General features: G+C 56.4%; 1 protein-coding gene across 2 annotated transcripts; it reads left to right on the forward strand.

Annotated features, from left to right (window-relative positions):
- The first annotated feature begins 637 nt into the window (after nucleotides 1-637).
- On the forward strand, nucleotides 638-19,053 carry EGFL7 (EGF like domain multiple 7). 2 transcript variants are annotated; one of them, XM_084272510.1, is made up of 11 exons: nucleotides 638-784; nucleotides 5,414-5,482; nucleotides 5,925-6,130; nucleotides 10,629-10,811; nucleotides 12,508-12,630; nucleotides 12,869-12,981; nucleotides 13,669-13,764; nucleotides 15,199-15,345; nucleotides 16,216-16,280; nucleotides 16,616-16,778; nucleotides 18,592-19,053. In XM_084272510.1, the coding sequence occupies exons 4-11, from the start codon at nucleotides 10,735-10,737 to the stop codon at nucleotides 18,612-18,614; spliced, it is 807 nt and encodes a 268-aa protein (XP_084128636.1). In that variant the 5' UTR covers nucleotides 638-784; nucleotides 5,414-5,482; nucleotides 5,925-6,130; nucleotides 10,629-10,734; the 3' UTR covers nucleotides 18,615-19,053. The 2 variants fall into 2 exon arrangements, with proteins under 2 accessions (XP_084128636.1, XP_084128637.1); XM_084272511.1 differs by lacking the exon at nucleotides 5,925-6,130.
- The last annotated feature ends 84 nt before the right edge of the window (nucleotides 19,054-19,137 follow it).

The raw sequence follows: 19,137 nt of genomic DNA on the forward strand, positions 1-19,137 counted from the left end.
GGGACAGTGTGGTGGGGGTGACAAGGCATCCAACAAATCGACTGACCACCACTTTGTAACCCAAATTTTGGGAGGCCATAAATAACCCTGGATGTTCTCCGCTGATGCCCGATGTCAGCATGGTTCCCTCTTGAGAAGATGGCCGCTGGCCCCGCCATGTTTGGCACAGGCTTTAAAGGAAGGCCTGGTGCCAGGAGGGTCCCTGCTGAACCCCTGCACAGGCCCCTCTGAGGGGCAATGAGGGGTGGCTCTGGCAAACGCTGCTGAAACATGCCCCGTGCCAGTGAGGTGGGAGGGCGGGGGGCGGCAGCCATCTTAGTCCTGGAGTGGGGTGCAGGCAGGGAGCCCGGGCGGGTGTCCATCTCCCTCCCTGGGGACACGTGGCTGCCTCCTCTCCGTTTCGGCCCCCTGTGTCCATCCCCAGCGGGCACGGTGTGGGGGTGCCGCCCCACGGCCCCTTTCCCTCTCTGGGTGCGGGGCGGCCGTGTTTGTTCTCCTCGCGGCGCCCGTTATCAGTGCACAACACACACAGGAAGTCCTGTCTGGGATTGTCCATCCCCGGCCTGATTTATACAGGAAGAAAAGCATAAAAAGCCGCCCTTCCACCTCAGCAGCCACCTCTTGCCTGTGTGCGGCCGGCGGCAGGCCATGCCGGGGGCGCGAGGTGGGCGCCCAGGCCCACCGCTCCCAGGGCAGCCAGGCGGGGAAGGCCGCCGGGAGCCATCGGGGGGAACATGGCAGCGGGGCTGCTCCTGGCACGGCGGGGGACAGCGGCACACCACAGGTACTGTACGAGCTGCAGGCACTGAGGCAGCGGGGATAAGGTGGATAGGATGGGATGGAGAGCTGGCAGCTGGGGGCAGTGGGAGTGTGGGGCCAGACCCCACGAGCGCCGGGTGGGGTTTTGCCCCAGCCCGGGCAGGGGTGATGCCAGGGGCTGGTTGGACACATAACTCTGGCAGAGCCTCCCTGAGCAAATGAGTCTTAAAGCTGCTCCTTCTGCTGCTCCCAGCACTGCTGGCTGTGCTGTCAGCCACACACATGAGCTGAGGAGCGTCTCCAGCGCTGGGTTGCTCAGAGCAGAGCCTGACACACAGCACTATGATTTTAATTCCTCCCACTGGCACTCAGGCTGCTTTATGGGACAGGAGAACCCAGAGGGTAAATTTTACCTATCATCTTGCCTGCTCTACAGGCACAAAGGATGTGAACTCTTGCACAAATACCTGTGAGACAGCTGGAAAATCTCAGCCAATCTCTTTTCTTTCCCTAACTCATTTGCTTTCTCTGCCTGTTGCTCTCTGAACATCTCCCATACAATACCAATGCCACGTTCATCCTTCTGCCTGTGGTCCCCCCACCCACCCTCTGTCCCCTCCATGCAGCACTCAGGCACCGGGGCTGTGACTCCACACTGCTGGTTCCAGATAGCGCAGGGACAGAATTCAGCCCCCAGGGAACGAGCAGGACGGGGGCTGGATGGGGCTGTGGGCAGGGAACCATCCCTGTTCTCATGCAGACCCGAGGCTTGCCCTGGCTGACGGCTGAGCCCGGAGCATGACAGCGTTTGCATGCCAGCCGAGCCTCCCAAACATGCAACTGTGGAGCTGGGTGATTTGCTATGTGATTTCAGCTGCCTACAGACCTGGGGGTCCTGCTGTCCTGAGCTGTGGCATTAAATGATGCAGGCAGGAGGCTCTGAGTGAGGCACATGGGGCATTTTGGGGTAAAAGACTGGCTGTGGGGTGCAGCTGGGGCACCCAGGCACTGGCTGGCTGTGTGGGAATACGGAGCAGGACCACACCAGCGAACAGCTCTTGGTAGAAATGACCCAGCTTACTTTTTCCCAGGGTCTGACGCTCCCGGGATGAATTTGCTGGGCAGAGATTCAAACATAGGAAGAAATAACAAAGCTTTGTCAGCGATAATATTAATTTGCAAGTAGATTGGGAAGCTGCATGAGAGACAGAAGCCTGGATGTGGTGGCTGGACCTCGAGCCCTGAAAATCCACCTCTCCTCTGGGTAGCAGCAGGAAACAGAGAGTCTGCCCTGGCAGATTTCAAATGTTGTTCCCTGTGATCCAGCATTCATTCTGCCAATTGAGTTAGTCCCCCTCTATGCTGTTAAACTACCAGCCCTGCACGATTTTCCCTCGAGGTAAGGAAGGGGGATTGAAATCTGGGCTGCAGACTCATTTGAGCCATTTCCCAGCCTCAACCTCTGCAGATGGGGCTGGCTCTGGGGAGACAGATTTACAAACTGCAACAAATTAGAGTAAGTGAACCTGACTCACAGTCCCACCAGCGGCAGAAGGGCATGGTGAAACACAAGGGAAGCGTTTAACAGGAGGTTTCAAACCAGGCAGAGAAAGAAAAGGAAAGGGGCTCTGCTAATCTGGGGATCAGATATGTTATTTCACGCTCCATCCTCTCTCCTGAGTGGGGCGAACACTTGGATTCTGGGGAGGTGACTGCAGAGGGGAGCTGTGCTCAGTGCAGTTTTCTGGGGACAAAGACCCTCTCCTGACAGAGAAGGGTAAAGAGAGCAAGAAATGGTCTTGTGTGGAAATGCTGTCTCTCCTGAGCCGCTCACTGGGATGGACACGGCGGAAGGGCTGAGCCGTGCGTGCAGCTCGCAGCTATTCCCACTGCACTTTCCATGTGCTTCTTGGGGAGTGATTCACTGGGACAGGGGGTGACACACAGCAGGATGCAGGACTGTTCCCTGCTGACTAATGCCACTTTCTGCCAGAGAAATTTCACAGAAAGCCGTGAAATCGAGTTTATTCCTTAGTGAGATGAATCATTCCCAGTCTTCACGCAGCAGCCACGGCTGCCTCCTCTCAATGTAAATAAGAACTCCTCCATTCACGTAAAGGAAAATAAACCTGGTTGCAGGCCATTGCCCTGCTCACTCATCCATTTTCACATGACTACAGCTAGGCTGCTGTATGCCACCCTCAGTTGTGACATTCGGGTCCTGAGACACTCAATGCTTGCAAAGACCTTGCTCAGGAATAAGAATATCCCTTTGTAAGGATATCAGGCCTGGGTCGTAACATGCACAGCACTGGGAAACTGGTGAGGACAGGCTGAGAGCTGTGGGACAAGTACTTTTCTTGGTTTGACCTGCTTTGATCCCACTGACATCAACGGCCCCTGCTAGATTTCCACTGAGATAACTGGTCTGCAGCTGACGCAGAACAATATGGGACAGAATAGAATAGTGGGGGGTCGTTTTCCTTACAGAGATCTGCTGAACAGGGGCTGCTCCAACGCCTAAACTTAAGTGTAAAGTTTACAACAGTCTCACAAAAAGCCTGAGCAACCTAAAGCAGGAAGAGCCATTCCCTCTTTTTCCAGAAGCACTGAAAATTCCCCGTTGCTTTGAGCGAGTGCTTCCAGTTGTGTGCAGGACCCTGCGGGGGCCAACGAGAGCCCATTGTACACAGCAGGTATGGGGCAGCCAGGGCTTGTGGTAGCTGAAAAGTTTTGCATCTCTGTGTGTGTCACTCTTCTGTCTGTCCCCCATCCATCTGTCTCCATCTGCCACTTCAGCACCTCTGGCCCCAGTTTGGGGAAGCGCTCGCGTGCTTGTGCACGTCCCATTCACTGTGATGGGGAGCAGGCTCTCCTCTCCAGGAGAGGTTTCTTAGTGCTGGTCTCCTATTAAGTCTCCCTCTGTTAATCATTCCTTTTTCATGCCTATAGCCCCAGAGCAAAATCGAGTCATCCCAGCCCCAGACACCCTCACACCCTCCAAGCTCACCTACCGCACAGGGCACCGGCTGGAAGCCCAGCCCTCAATCCACCACAGATGCTCTCAGGGTGATGTCAGACCTGGCAGAGCGGTGTGCTTGGCAGGGCTGTTGGATGGGCTCTAGGAAGCAGGGAGGTGGGTGAAAATCTCCCTCTCACAGCCAGCCCTGTGCTCAGCCTGAGACCTGCTCCAGGCCAGCGCTCCGTGTGCCTCGTTGCTCACGCTGGTGGCAGAAGCAGTGAGAGACAAGGAGGTTTCAGCCTTGTGAATCTAAGAGGGAGGCTGGGCAGAAATATTTCTTTCTTGGCCCAGAGACAAGCATTAATATTAGATGTCGTGGGAGTACACTTCTAGTGTGCAAGGGAGAAAGCTTTAGAGGGAGCATGTAAAACACCAGCCCTGGGAGGACTTCAAATCCAGCCAGACTTGCAGCTGGGAGCCAAAATCCCTCACTGCCTTTGTCAGAAGCTCATCACACCGATATGAACAGAGCCAACAGATTCGATCTTCCCCCACTCTGAAGTGGCATCACTCTTCTGCGTTCAAGGGAACTTTGCCAGGCTGTGTCCAGGGGGGATTTCCTCCCAGCATAATGAATATTAGCATATAAGACACTGAACCGTCCCCAAGAGCAGAGGATTAAATGCTCTTTTAATGGGCTATATGCAGCTCTCGAGCAGCTGACACGGGCACTCACTTGAGCAAGGATTTGACCCAGTAAGTGGAAGTGAAACACAAACATTCTGCAATTAAAATAATTGCAGAATTTAAAAATGCTGCAGTGCACTGAGGGAATAATTGTCTAATGGCTGGGGGCTCTAACAGCCGCCCTGGATGGCAGCGTGCTTAGTCCTGTGCCGGTGCTGTTATCCCATGGTTGCTAAAAGCTGAGTGCTGAGAGGGGTGCTGGGTATCAACAAGTCCATCCCCATCCTCACCAGCACACTTGGGATCCCAGGGACACAAGCCAAGGTCACCTGGGCAGTGAGGGGTCTTTGTAATGTGCCTGTGCAAGTACTGAAGCGTTGGGGTACAGCAGATGGGATCACAAACGAGTGTAGGGGATCTTGGATACACGCAGGAGGGTGGCAGTAGGAATGGGGCACCCTGTTCTCCTGGCTTCTTGGAGATCCCCTCAGCCCTGGGCCCCAAGGAGATTGCTGGAGGGGATGGAGCCAGGGCTTCTGCTCTGCTCAGCCCTTGCTCGTAGCCCTGCCTCTTCTACCCCAAAGGGTGCAAAGCCCTGCAGTCTGCCCAGCCTTTCCCACTGGGGTCACAGCAGCGTGTCCCCCACTGCAGACTCTTGTGAGCAGGGGGAGGGCCAGGACCCAGATGATGCTCCTAAAACACCCACTGTGCAGTCTGCACTGCACAGGAGGGGAGGGACGGGGCTCCCCATGCCCTTCCACTGGTATCACAGTGTCTGTGCCTCTCCGGCATGCCAGCGAGCCTTTGGGGCGTGAGGCTAGAGCCAATGCCAGAGACAGGCATTCTGTGGCCATGATCCTGGATTCATCCCCCATACCACTTTACAAGAGCCTTTGGGAGCATCTAGGGAACCCCACACCAGGTCCATCATGGGCAAGGGCTGGATTGCTGATCTCTGCTGCCTGACAACAGGAGTGTGACAGCGGGCTTTCTCTGTTCTCACAGTGAGAAACCACGATGTTCCATAAGGAAAGGATCCCTGCCCAGGACAAATGATGGAGCACTAAGGATAAGGTGAGTGTCTCAGCTGTGAAATCAGACCCTGGGCTTTCAGCATGGTCAGATGGAGAAGCTTTCCACTGGCTTCCAAATGCATTTTGCAATTATCAGGCGAGTTGAGTATCAGGCTCTGTTCATCTCCCCCCATATACCAGAAAAGACAATAATGCTCTCTGCATAATTAGATAATTACTGTCCCTTCAAGGCTCTTGGGGAAAGTTGCCTGTGCTTCATGCTTAGGAGATTAAGTGAGCTTGAAATAATTCCCCAGAGGAAGGCCAGATCCAGACAGCACGGGCCATGTGAGATGCCGTGTGAACACGGAGCGGTGCTTCCACCAGCACCGGGGAGCCTTTCCCTTGCTGCTGGGAGGGGTCTGCTCCATCCTCCCCCAGCAATGGAGCTCCATCTTCACCAGCGTGTCCCAGACCTGATTTCCCTCTGGTCCCTTCTCCAGGGAGGACCTCACCAAAGCAGTTTACGCTCCTTTTACACCGGAGAGCCCCGACACCCGCACATCCAGCACCCATCAGCATCCCCGGAGAGCGCAGCACGTCCTGAGACAGCTCCAGTTCTATCAGCGGTCCCAGCGTATCCATGAGGAAATACAGGGGATGGGCCAGTGATCTCAATTGCTCTTTTGGAGCCATTATTGTTTAACTGGTAAATATCTCCTTTAAATGCCTGCTTGCTATCCAAAAAGTTGCCAAACTGAATGGGAACAAACGTTCCCAGGGGGCTGTATCCTGCCATTCATTTGCACATCAGACCCCTGCTATCTTTAAGGCTGGTTCTGTGCGCGGGCAGGCGCCTAAGTCGTTTGGAAAACAATAAGCCTCTGTGCTCCTAATTTCCCAGAGAAAAATGTAGACAAAACAAGTGGCAGTTTGGCACAAACCGAGCTGCAGAATTTTGTTTGATAAATAACCGGGTATTTAACACCAGAAGCCTGCAGGCAGCTGGGGGATCAGCCTGCCTGGGCTGTGCTGGGGCAGGTGTCGGCAAGCCAGCAGAGCTGTGCCCTGTGTAGTGAATTTGGGTGGCTCTCTGGGTCTAACCTCACACAGTGGGGCATGGAGGGCATCCAAGGAATCCCTTAGACATCCCTTAGGGCTCGCTGGAAACCAGCCTCGCTGTCCCAGCAGTTCATCACCTGCTTCTGCAGGACTTTGCTGTTGTAATGAGCTCAGGGGGATTAACGGGGCACGGTGGGAACCTATGGCCCAGGACGGTGTGTTGGGTGTCTGGAGACAGAATTACATGTCCCCTTGGGGAGAGCAGAACGCTATAGGATTTATTAGGAAAGGGAAATAAATTCCCCCTGGCCATTGGTGATGGACCATTTTCACCTGGGAGTCTGAACAGCCCTGGGTGAGGGGTTGGGGGCTGTGCTGGGATCTCCTGCTCTTGCCATGAATCCCCTGCCCACCCAGGTGAGCTCGTCTGAGGGTGGTGGGGCAGGGACCTGTGTCCTTGTAGAGTGGGGTGTGCCAAAACGGGCTGGTAGGGCTCAGCCTGCCGTAGGGAGCCTGCAGGTAAGCCCCCAGGTGAACGCCACGGCCGGGACCCCCGGCATTCCCGTCTGCATCGGGGTCAGCACGATAGCGATGACATGGGGCACAGAACCAGCATCCCCCCCACGCCTCCCCGGCCGCTGGGTTTCTCCGGGGGAGTCCTGCTCTGTCCCTGCATATCATTCCCCAGGACCAGGCTCCTCCGGGGGTGGGGGGGTCCCTGCCCTGTCCCTGAACGTCCCCGGGGGAGCCGGAGCACCTCGACGGGGGCGCGGGGGCAGGTGGCGGCCGGCGGGGGCCGGCGGGGCGGGGGCAGGCGGAGGCTCCCCGGACTCCGGCGCTTCCCCCCCGACCGTGAGGCTCCGCTTTCCTCCCCGCCGGGAGCTCATTGGGCCGGGGCGGAGGGACCGGCTCGGGCCGGGGGAAGGAAATGCGCGGGGGGCCGCGGCGCGGCGGCGACTCCGGCACCGGTGAGTCCCGGCGGGAGCCGCCCGGGGGCTCGGCACGCCCGGGGGAGGAGGAGGAGAAGGAGGAGGAGGAGGAGGAGGAGAAGGATTGGGGGGGTGGGGGGCCGCGGCCGCATCCTCCGGCGGGCAGGGACGGGCGGAGCGGGACTCGCTGCCGCAGCGGGGACGCCCGGGGGTCCCGGAGGAGGCGGGTGGGGGTGGTGTCGGCCCGTGAGATTTCCCTGGAGCGGCGGCTGCCGTAGGGCTCCGGGCAGTGTCCGGGCGGCGGGCAGGGCTCTGCCTGCCCCGGGGGGTTGCAGCGCCTGGGGGAGCGGGGCTCGGCCTGCTGCGGGCTGGGGATAAAGCATCTCTGCGCCGGGCGCCGCGGTCCCCGTACCCCCGGCGCCCGCTCCGCGATAGCCGTGTCCCCGCAGCCGGCTCCGCGATAGCCGTGTCCCAGCTGCGCCGTGCCCCGCAGCCCGCTCCGCGGTGCCTGCAGCCCCGCAGCGCGCTCAGCCGCGTCCCCGCGCCCTGCTCCGTCGCTCCCGCATCCCTGTGCTCCGCCGTGCCGCATCCCAGCCTGCGCAGAGAGCAGCCGGAGGGGTTCGGAGGGGAGAATCGCTCTCCCTGCCGCTGCCCCTCTCCAGGAGGGCCCGGCTCTAAGAGCACAGAGCAGGTCCAGCCGCTCGGGAGCAGCATCTTCACCTGCAGAACCAGGCCAGGCTGCTTGAGAAAGGGCAGGTGTCCCTTTTTGGTGGGGGTAATTGCATCCTCGTTAGGGACTTCCAGACAGATCCCTGAAATTCCCATTGCTGATGGAGTTTCATGGTGCCTTGGTTTGGTGGGCAGAGCTGGACAAAGCACTGCTCACCCACAGGGTGGGTTGTATTCCCCCCTTGATGCTGCAGTGGGTGCAGACAGCTGGGTTAGCAGCATGTTTCTGGCTGGAGGGAGTGGGAACCCCAGGCTCCCAGGAGCATGTGGCCAGCTGAGGAGAAAACAGCAGGACCTCAGTTGTACCCACATAATCTCACTTGCCAGACCACAGGGCTTCGGCTCTTCTTTAGAGAGACCAGAAAACAGTGACCAAATATATGTATATATATATTTAAGCATGAAAAGGTTTTCTGTAAGTTATGTGCTTTAAAAAGGGGGTGTTAGAATAGGTAGTGGCAACAGGTTGTGGGATCATCAGCAGCTTTGAAGAAGCTGTTTTTCATGAACTCATAAAAAAGACATGGGCAGACCATGATATTTTCCACTTTTGCAACTTTTTCTGGTATGAAGCAGCTGTAGTTTTGTGACCCAGAGGGATACTCTGACCACTTGAGGTGGGGCGGTGCAGCTCCATTTCAAAGCAAAAACCCAAACTGTTTATATTTCAGGCTTGTGCCCTGCATTTCTTGCCTTCCCCACAGGGAAGACTCCTGCAGCAGTCACTGGAATCTTGTGGGAGGATGGAGATGGTTGGCAGAGTTTGACTTACAGGCTTCTGGAGAAGCACCAGTGCAGGGATCTGGGATTGTAAGGAAAGTATGTGTCCCAGTATAGCCTTGGGAAAAGCTGGCTGTACACCAGTGTCCCTGGGATGGCTCCAGAAGGACTGGGGAGAAAGGTTTCCTCACAGTCTGTTTTTAAACTTTCCTGCAGGTCAACTAAGAATTGATTTCCTGATGGTGGGGTTGCCACACATTAATCATCTGAAGATGAAATTTATTGCTGTGTTTGGAGGGGAATGGAGGACTCTGGGCCTTACATCTCCAAAATCCTCCTTGCACCCTGAAGGCCAGGCTTACACAGAGGTTGAGATGGGCTCAGGCATCTGCAGCTCCCTGCTCTGTGGCAATAGCTGGTAGGGGCAGGGTGGGCACGTTGCTGTCCCTCGCTGTCCTGCAGCTGGACCCTCAGCTTCCTCAGTACTTCAGGGACTGAGCGAGGCCCCAGTTGTGTTTTATAGGGCTACAGTTGATCTGCTGTGACACAAAACATCCCTGTTGCCCTTGGACTTGAGGAGTCCCTGGCTGGGTGAGGAGGGGAAGGGGTCCTTATGCACAGGGCATTTGATATTAAGGGGCAAGAAGGCACCAGGCTGGGTCCTCCCCACATGCAGGTCTGTATCTTGCTCTGCCTCAGTTTCTTCCCTTGCACAATGGAAAAGATGATCCCAAATGCCTTGGAGACCTTTGAGACCTGCAGCATCTGTAGATTTGGGGTGGTTATGCCAGTTGTCCCCCACAGTTTAGCTCAGAGTTAGGAATTGTCCCGAAGGAGTTTGGGGATGAACCTGCAACCCCCAACCCCACATCACCCGGGAATTTTAGAAGGTCTATTTGCAGCTCACCATATTTGCTGGTTCAGAGGGATGTTTCGTTTTGCATTGCCTCCCTATAAAGCCACTCCTTTCCCAAGGTTTAATCAGGAAGACCAATTCTCTCTTTAATTGTCATATATTAAAGGTGGAGGGGTTTATTTCTTCCTCCTTTAACTGTTGCCATCCGGAGGCCAACTGTTTTGTTTAAATTAGACACTGTTTAAATTAGATATTGTTATTGACCTTCTTCAGACTCGTTTCATATTCATCCTCTGCTAGAAAACCAAAGCCCTGTTCTTTGTGACTCGGTCAGTTCTGACTCCACAGATGGTACATGTGGCCCTTACAGCGCTTTTCTCTGGCAAGAACTTGTATTTTAAAGAGAGGAAAGATCAAATTTCAGTGCGTTATTTGGTGGGAAAAAGGCAGTTTTACAATGCTGTGTGGATTAAGAAATTACAGGCCATTGTTTTGCCCGCTCTGCCTGGAATTGGCAGCGTGTTTCAGGGTGACACAGGTCCCTTCTTCCCTCCCGCTCGGGCCCAGTGCCACAGGAGCATCTGCTGTGTGCTGGGCCGTGTGGTCACCCCCTTCCCTGGTAAATCACTGCCACAGTGGGACTCGAGTGGGGTAAAATGGGTTGGCACCTGGAGGAGCACCCACCTTGCAAGGGGCTCATGAGTCCCCCATGCCCCCTTTTCCCCTGTGCTTTGGTGTGTCACCCTGTGCTGCTGCCAGCAAGGGTGCTCCTGTCCCAGCCCCCTCGGAGGGTCTGTGCACACCAGGCTCCATCCGTCTGTCCCAGGAGCAGGGGCTGGTCCTGCCATCCCCACGGTTCCATCAGCTGGGGATGGACTCCACATGTTCACATGCTCTTCTCTTGGTTCCAGGGTTCCCTGTGGAAGGGTGAGACATGAGATAGGAGCCAGCTCTCCCCACCAAAGAGCGAGACCCGGTCGTGCCACACAGCCCGAGGTGCTGCAGGAGTGACAGGACATGTGCCCCATCAGCTGCCTCCTCTCGGGACTCCTCATCCTCAGCGTGACCAGCACAGACAGCTTTGCCCGGGCAGGGTAAGCCCCCTTTTTGTCTTCATCTCCCTGGTGTGTCCATCTCCATGTCACCGTGAGATCAGTCTTCTCTGAGTGATGAAAAGCTCTGTTCAGTCAGCCAGCTGCACATGCGTGGGCAGCTTGCTGGACTGGTGAGGAGGTGGGAGAGGGCTCAGCCAGGTCATCCTGGGGCAGCCAGGGCTCAGCAGCCCTTCACTTGTGTTTGCTTTGTCACTGAAGCAAAGAACCCTCACAAGGAAAACGCCCTGACTCCATTTAGCTCCATGCAGGGGACACAGAGACACTCTGGGCATCTGATCTGAGCCAGTCAAAAGCTAAACAGGCTCTGAACTGTCTGTGAATTATTATTGTCTCTTTCAAGCACATCTCTGCACAATAATACTCCTGCAATCTCACTGTCCTGCCAGTCAAGCTGTGGGTATGAGCCATCAAAGGAGGACACGGCCTCCCAGCTCGGAGAGGATGCACCATCAAGGAGAGGCAGGCATGGAAAGCCCCAGCGGGCTGTTGCCTGCTGTGCCGTGCTCCCTGGGATGCTGCAGTGGCTGCCATCCACCATCCCACAAGCCCAGAGTGAGATCTCCAGTATTTCCCTTTCCAGGGAATGGCTCTGACATAGATGCCCTGGATCCCAGCACAGCTCAGCTCCTGCTGGGTCAGAGGAAGCCCAGAGCTCGGTGCTCCAGTTCCTTCCCCAGCCAGAAGGAGCTCGAGCTCAACGCCTGCTTCCCAGATACAGCTCGTGTTTCTATGAAGTTTGTTTTTGTATTGAAACCCTCTCCTCTAGCACTAAACCTTTCACATCCTGGCTGTGACCACAGGCTGAATTCCTTGCTTGCACGCACAGGCTGCAGCTATAGCTTCATTCTAAAGCTTGTGAAGCAAACAATTGCCATTTAAAAATTACATCTTCTGTAGCATTAATCAGTGAGGCTGAGAGGAGTTTTGGGGAGTTAATGGAAGCCATCTGATGGCCACGCTAATTCCCAGGCTTTTTTATTCCACTGTCTAATTGGGCTGGGAGACTGAAACAAGTAGGTTAGTTCCTCAGTGGGATTGACCTGCTTGGGCTGGAAAATACTGGGGGAAAGAAGCATTTTTAGCCAAGACCACTTTGGCTGTTAACTTTGGGAAAGTTTTTGACTGGATCACAGTTATCTTAGGAAGACAACTTCCATCTGGCCTTTATGTTTTCATGGTGAGCCCGACCCTTCCATGAAATCATTAATTTCTTGGTGACCACAGGGGTGACTGTTTCAGGAGAGCAAAAGACTCAGAAAGGAAAAATCCACCCAGAAAGGGAGTGATTTTAAGGGAAGGGAGGTGATGAATGGAAGGAGAAGTGCTTTGAGCAAATCTCCCCTAAATCTGGGCCCCGACTGCTCTCCTGGTACAGCGGGACTGTGCCTGGGTGAGTGTATGAGGAGTCCCCAGTGCCTTTTGTGCAGGGGCTGGGGAGGAAGAGCCCCGTGCAGCCCACAGAGCTCGGGCTTTGTGCCGCTGCCTTGAAACAGCTTGAAATAACCTCCCGGGTCACTTGGGCAATTAGCCACTGCCACTTAAATAGCCCTCAGTACAGAAGGGCCTGTCAGGCCACGTCCTGGGCTGGTGTAAATCAGTGGAGCCCCTTTGCTCCCCAGGGAGAAGCGGCGGGTTGGTTCTTAGCTGGTGTCTGACCTTCTCGCCCTCTCCGCAGCCGCAGAGTCTGCGCCGCGGTGCCGCAGAGCCGCGCGGCCGCCTACACCGAGTCCCACGTCCAGGCCGTGTACCAGCCCTACCTCACCACCTGCCAGGACCACCGCCTCTGCAGCACCTACAGGTGAGGGCAGCTGCCAGCACCACCGTCCCAGGCCTGAGAGGGAGATGGAGCCATCCCAGCAAGGCAGCGGCTGGCGGGGGCTGTGGAAGCCGGGAGACCCGCCTTGGGAAAGGGACTCCCAGCCCCTGGGCAGGGGGTGCCAGTGCAGGGGGTCTGACCCATTGGCATGGGAGTGGTGGGACGTGGGGTTTGGGGAGGATATTTGGTTTCCTGGCTCAGCTCTGTGTTTACATCACAGGACCATCTACAAGGTTGCCTATCGGCAGGCGTACAAGCAGCTGCCACAGCCTGTGGGCTCATGCTGTCCCGGCTGGAGCAGAGCTAACAGCCACGCACTCAGCTGCAACAGAGGTAAGAGGCTGCTGTGCCACCCCCATGCCAGCTCTCATCCTTCCCCCAAAGCCCCAGGGTCCCTGGATGAGGCCCTGGCAGCCAGCTCGCTCATTTACCAGCACTCTGTTGGCTGGGTGGATTCTCCCTGTAGGAAAAGCATTTAGATTTTCAGCGTCACAACCAAATGTGGTTCAATTTCTGATTAATTCCCAGCCTTTCCCTGCTGCCTCACAGGCTTTTTTCCTTTGGGATCTCTTATTAACTTTATAGTTACCAGAGAATAAATAAAATGAGTAAGTCCTTTCCACATAAATCAGCCAGTAATGGAAGAGAAATGCTTTCAGGAGGCAATTGTGATGTACAACACAAAACAAATGTGCATCAGCAGCTAGTCCATCCCCTGATGAGCTCAGAGTGCAGCACAGGGGGTTCCAAGCCTCATCAGCCCTCCTCCCTCCTGGCTGTGCTGGCTGCCAGCGTCTCAGCCTCTTCCCAGGCTGAAAGACCAAGGTCCTGTTCATCCCACCCACCCTGTGCCCCGTGCACCTTGGTCAGCTCAACTCTCTGCTGAGCATCCAGCCATGGGCTGGTGCTGGGGTGGGGAGTGGGGGGTACACTGTGTGTGTACGTGCCACGGTGGCAGGGGAGGGCGCTCGGGACCCTCAGAGCTGCCTGGTGATGCTGTGCTCGTGTTTGGTCCCGCAGCTCTGTGCTGGGTGCCGTGCCAGAACGGAGGGAGCTGCACCTTCCCCGGCAGATGCGCCTGCCCGCCCGGCTGGACGGGACCAGCCTGCCAGACAGGTACCGGCTGCGCCTCTCCCCTCGGGGCTCCCTGTATCAGCCTTGCCCCGCTGCTGCTGGAGAGCTGCTCTGGGGAGCAGAGGGGCTGCTGTGAGGCTCTGGAGGTCCTTTGCCCACAGCCTGACCCCTCGGTGGGGATGGGGACCAGTGCTGTGGCTGCTCATCAGGCTTTGGCACATGCCTGGTGCCACTCAGACTGCAGAGAGGAACCGGTTACACACAGCCACACATGTGCACATCTACACGTATTGCTCCAGGGCAGTGATGCCTCATGGTCTGACCAGGAAAGGATGGGAAGCTGGGCTGGAAGCTTGGCTCCTGGAGGAGCTCTGACTTCCCTTCTGCTGTGTTGGTGCTCCCAGCCCTCACGTGCAGCTCTGACATCCACATTTTCTCTCTGCTGCTGCTCCACACCGGGTCAGCTCGAGCACAGGCTGTACTCTGCCCTGACTGTGTAGCCAGCTAAGGGCCTTCTGCAGAGCTGCTGTTACACTGCTGGGGTGGGCTGGGGATTGTGTGTTTGCAATGACCCATCTCCCAGGCTTTGTAAACTCTCACTGTAAGCTAGGATGCCTGTTTACTGCAGGTACTAAATCTGTAAACTGAAAATATCATGGAGTGGAAGGGAAGCCTGGCCATCTCCAAGCACTGAGCTCCTCTCCATCATGAGAGCAGCCAGATGCACCCCATCAGTGTGCAGGGAAACGGGGCAGCACAGAAGGCAGCAGCGCTCTGCAGACCCCAGCGTGCTGCAAACCCCTGCCATGGTGTTCCCCAGCTTTCCAGCCCTCCCATCAGGCAGAGGAGGAGCGTGTGGCATTGACCCACGCTGGGCCAGGCAGGGCTGAGCACATCGCTGACAGCTCCGGCTCCAGCACAAGGGGGAAAGGATTTTCCCACTGCCTAAACCAGATTCGCCCGGGCGTGGGAAGCGGTTCAGCTCATTTTGCTTTGTGGGAACAGCTTTAATAACTCCCCTGTGTGAGGAGAGGTTACTGGGTTTTGTACACACTTGAAAGGCTGATAGGTCCTTGTCACGGCTGGCTGGAACCAAAACCCCGGCCGTAAATCCAGGATGAGAGCTGAGTGCTGCCTGCGCCCTCCTGGCCAGAGCTGGGACGTTTCTGACCACAGCTTTTGTTTCTGGCTCTTTTGTGGGGGGAGGAAGCAGAGGGGAGGGGGCCAGATCCCCCTCAGGGTCAGCCCAGGTTTGCTCCAGCTGAGTGCAAGAGGAAAGGTCTTGTGCTCACACCCTGCGGTGCGGGGGGGAACCCAGAGCTGTACCCAGCACAAGCTCCAGCTCCATCCAGGGTCCCCTGAGCTCTACCGAGGGAAGCAGCACCCCGACAGCAGGGCTGAGCCGCCTGTGCCCCTCTTCCCCGGGAAGCACGTCCTCAGCACCCCGTCCTCACCGAGCTGTGCCTGTGGTTTCAGACGTGGATGAGTGTGCCAGCCAGAGCCATGGATGTGGTCAGCTCTGCGTCAACACGGCCGGGAGCTACCGCTGCACATGCCGGGACGGCTTCAGCCTCGCTGACGACGACAAGATGTGCCAGCCCCTGGTGCCAGCCCCCGAGCCAGGTAACCTGTCCCCAGGTGCAGGGCATCCCCAGCTGCTTGGGGCCTTCGATGCAAGCTGGGATTAACACTGCATCACAGGGTGGCCGGAGCAGGACTGGCAAGAGACAGGAGAGGGGATGACAGCACCTCTCAGCCTTATTCCCAGTGACCTGTGAGTCCCTCTGCCACCCCTGCGCACAAATCCAGCCACCTCTGCCTCTGCGAGCGAGACAAAGCCCACCCATGGTGTGTGGTGGCCGGGATGCAGCTGTTCTCTCCATCATCATCCTTCCCACAGGGCAAGCCTGGAGCCTGGAGGAGCGGTGGGCGCCGCTGGTGACGGCCCATTATTACTTTTGGTACGCGCTGTGACACTTCAAACTCGTACCGTGAGTAATAATGCGCTGTGGCCAGCACAGGCAGCACCGGGGAGACGCCTGGGAGAGCAGGGGCACTGTCTGCACGTGCCCCACAAGCACCTTTATCCCCCATCCAGGGCCCTCAGGAGGGATGATCCTTTGTGCCCACCCAGGACAAGGCAGCCCTGGGTGCTCGCTGATCTGGCAGCGCAGGCACCGAGGGCCAGGCTTTGCCAAACATCTGTCTTGTCCTTTAAGCATCACACCTCTGCCTGAAAAATTCCCTGCTCTGTTGCAGGTACTCCAGCAGCATGTTAGCAGGAGGACTAGATGCCAGTGCTTGCAGCAGGCCTTGGATCCAGTTGATGCTCCGGGGGCTGGTCCCAGTGGGGCAGACCCCAGGAGCTCACTAGGAAGGGAGTGGAAAGCAGCAGAACTTGGCCTGAGCCTCGTATCTCTCGCCGGCACCTTCCACTTCACAGCAGGCAGTGGGCTTTTTCACACACTGGTCTGTTCTTGGTCACTTTTTTAGGTCCCCCCAATGAAATGAAGGAAGAAATTGAAGACCTGAGGAGCAGAGTGGAAGCGCTGGAGCAGGTGAGCTTGCAGGACACCCCTCTGCCCTGCCCTCACCACCCTGTTGCAGCTCGAGGCTGCGCTCTGCCAGCTCCCACCCGGGGCTGTTCACAGCCAGGGTTTCCCTCTGCCCCAGCTCTATTTTTAACATCACTGGCCTCATGCCACAGCGATCCCAGCTGTGCTCCACACTGCACCCACGCTGCAGCTCTTCCAGCCCCACAGCCCTTTGAAAGCAACCAAAGCCCCGTCAGCTACCCTGGGTGGGATGCACCCCAACAGGAGAGGTGCTGTGTCCCACTGGGTGGTCCTCATGGCTCGGGAGGACATCCTCACAGCTCCTCTCCTCCCTGCAGAAACTCCAGTTGGTGCTGGCCCCCTTCCACAACCTCATGCCATCCGCGCCGGAGGACGTGGGTGCCGACCCCATCAGCCGGCTGTCCCACTCCCTCCAGCAGCTGGACAGGATCGACTCCCTAAGCGAGCAGATCTCCTTCCTTGAGGAACGGCTGGAGACATGTAAGTGCCTGGAGAAGAGCAGGGCTGGAGTATGTCACCCCACACACGCTGGCCCCGCTGAGCAGATGTGGCCCAGGGAGATCAGTAACACAGATGCCGCTATTAATCTGTGTCTCCCCCTAATTCAGCCGCCTGTAATTAATAAGAGAGGAACACAAACAGCCCGTTAGCTTCATTTCAAAGTTGTTTCCTAGGGCTGCACCATCTGACTGCCCTTGTAGCAGCCAAAAAAGCCTAAGATCAGCACATGGAAACGTGGCTCTGGGGCAGAAGCAGGGGGTCATGTCTTGCCATCAGCATCCTCACTGGCTGCCTTCCCTTCCTGCACCCTTAGACCCCAGGAAAGAAACCCCAGCTCTTGGGAGATTAACAGCCCAAAAAGTCAATCAGGGAAGTTTAGGGAGCGTGCAGAGCTTGGCAGATTTACGAGCCTGGGAAGTTTCAGGCATTTCTTTCTGAAGTCTCCTTTGCCAAGCAGTGGACCGGAGAAGCTCTCCTGAGCTGTAAGCTCTGAACAAGAGATGCTGGGGAGAGCAGTCAGGAGTGAAATGGGTGAAGGATGGGGCATGGGGGCTGTGTGTCCTGCCTGGAGTGCTCCCCACAGCACTGCAGAGTGGGGCAGCATCCCCTCAGGTCCATACAGAGCTCCCTGGAATATCCCAGCTTGACTTGGAGTAGAGCACAAGACCATAGGAACACCTTGGGTTTGTAGGCAGCTCTTTACACCTCATTTTCCATTAAATAATTCCAGTCAAACCCATCCAGAAAGGAGGCATGGCCTGGCCAGCTCAGGAGTTGGTGTGTGTCCTTAAGGGAAAACCCTTTCAGGGCATATGCAGTCCCAGTTCACTGCTTGTGGTAATGGCTTAGGTATGAAAGACTTCAAAGAACTTGTTTGAAGACGAAGGAGCTGCAAATAGACACTTAAAAGACATCTCAGGAAAGGTTAATCATCAGACCCAGGGAGTGCTCCAGCAGTTTCCTAGCATTGCCCTGTACATAGGGACAGCACCCAGGAATGTGAGTGCTATCACAAGGTAATGTGGGTTTATTCCAAGAGATGACTCCCAAGTCTTGAAGTTAAATTCTGCCAAGCCTGCTCCTGCAAGCAGAACTTGTGGTTGCCCCTCTCCTGGTGTTGAAAGTCCCTGGAGGACCTAAGGCTGGCTGTTTGTACTCCAGGGAGCACTGGGGCTTGCAGGGCATTGCATGGAGAGTTAAGGAGCCATCCCCTTTCTGTGCCTTGCAAAGCATTTCACAACTCAGTATTGAGCTGCAACAGCACCCTCCAGTTACCTGCCCAGGGGGATGGATGTGTGTAAGGACTAAGGATCATTTTCTCTTCCTTAGCCCACCAGTGGAAGCACAAGGGCAAACCTCTGTAACCATTTTAGCCCCTCCAAGTCTGACCTCCCCCCCAGTATGGTGTGACACAGCCTGGTAGCAGCACAACTGACTCACAGCCCCCCATGTCTGGGCAGCAGCTGCCCCACACATCCCTGGACACTTTGGTGACCAGCTTCCAGTTAGCATCACACAGAGCCACTGACTGCACTGGGGACAGGCTGGTCCCAGCTGCCCATCCTGGGGCAGCCAGCAGTGTCACCAGCTCCCCACCCCAGCTCAGGGCACTTGGCACAGGACCTTGCATGCCCAGGTGAGACTGGCAAGGAGCACAGCGTGGCAGGGAGGCAGGAGGGACACTCTTGAGGCAAGAGGGACTTCTTGAGGCAAGAGCCAAACCAAACCCAGGCTAAGAACAGTGCTGGATTGAATTCTGTTTGGGCTCAGGTTTTTCTTTCCATCTTCCCAGGTTCCTGCAAGAATGAACTCTAGCCAAGTGCCTGAGGAATTGGAGCAAGCTGAGGGCAGCTGCAGCTCTTACCTCCTTCTCCAGCTGCCAGGCTGGGGATGAAGCCACATCATCTACAGGAAGGCACAAGGCAGCAGGGAAAGGCTGGTTTCCCATCAGCACCTCCACTTTCTCTAACTGACCTTCTCAAAGGTCATGCAGTTACTTCCAAACTGGACTCTGAGCACTCAGCATCTCACCCCCTCCTGCTGGAGGGGCAGGAAATAAATGCCTTACCTCGTGCCATTAGTGCCTGGCTGTGCCAGAGGCTGGCTGGACATGTCACTGGGTGGTGCTTTGTTTTGTCTGGCTTTTAAACTTCATGTCACCCTGGGACATCCTCTCCCAGGGGCACGGGGTGGTTGTGGTGCCTGCCCTGTGCAGCACAGACCTGGCCCAGACAGGACAGATGTGTCCCGCTATGGTCCTCCCCAAAAGAAGGTGGCAGAGGAGGCAGCCCCAAGCCAGACCTCACTGCAGGAGATGGGCACAACTGGTCCCAGCATA

Source organism: Gallinula chloropus (assembly GCF_964237585.1).
Source record: "Gallinula chloropus genome assembly, chromosome: 18".
Lineage (NCBI taxonomy): Eukaryota > Metazoa > Chordata > Aves > Gruiformes > Rallidae > Gallinula > Gallinula chloropus.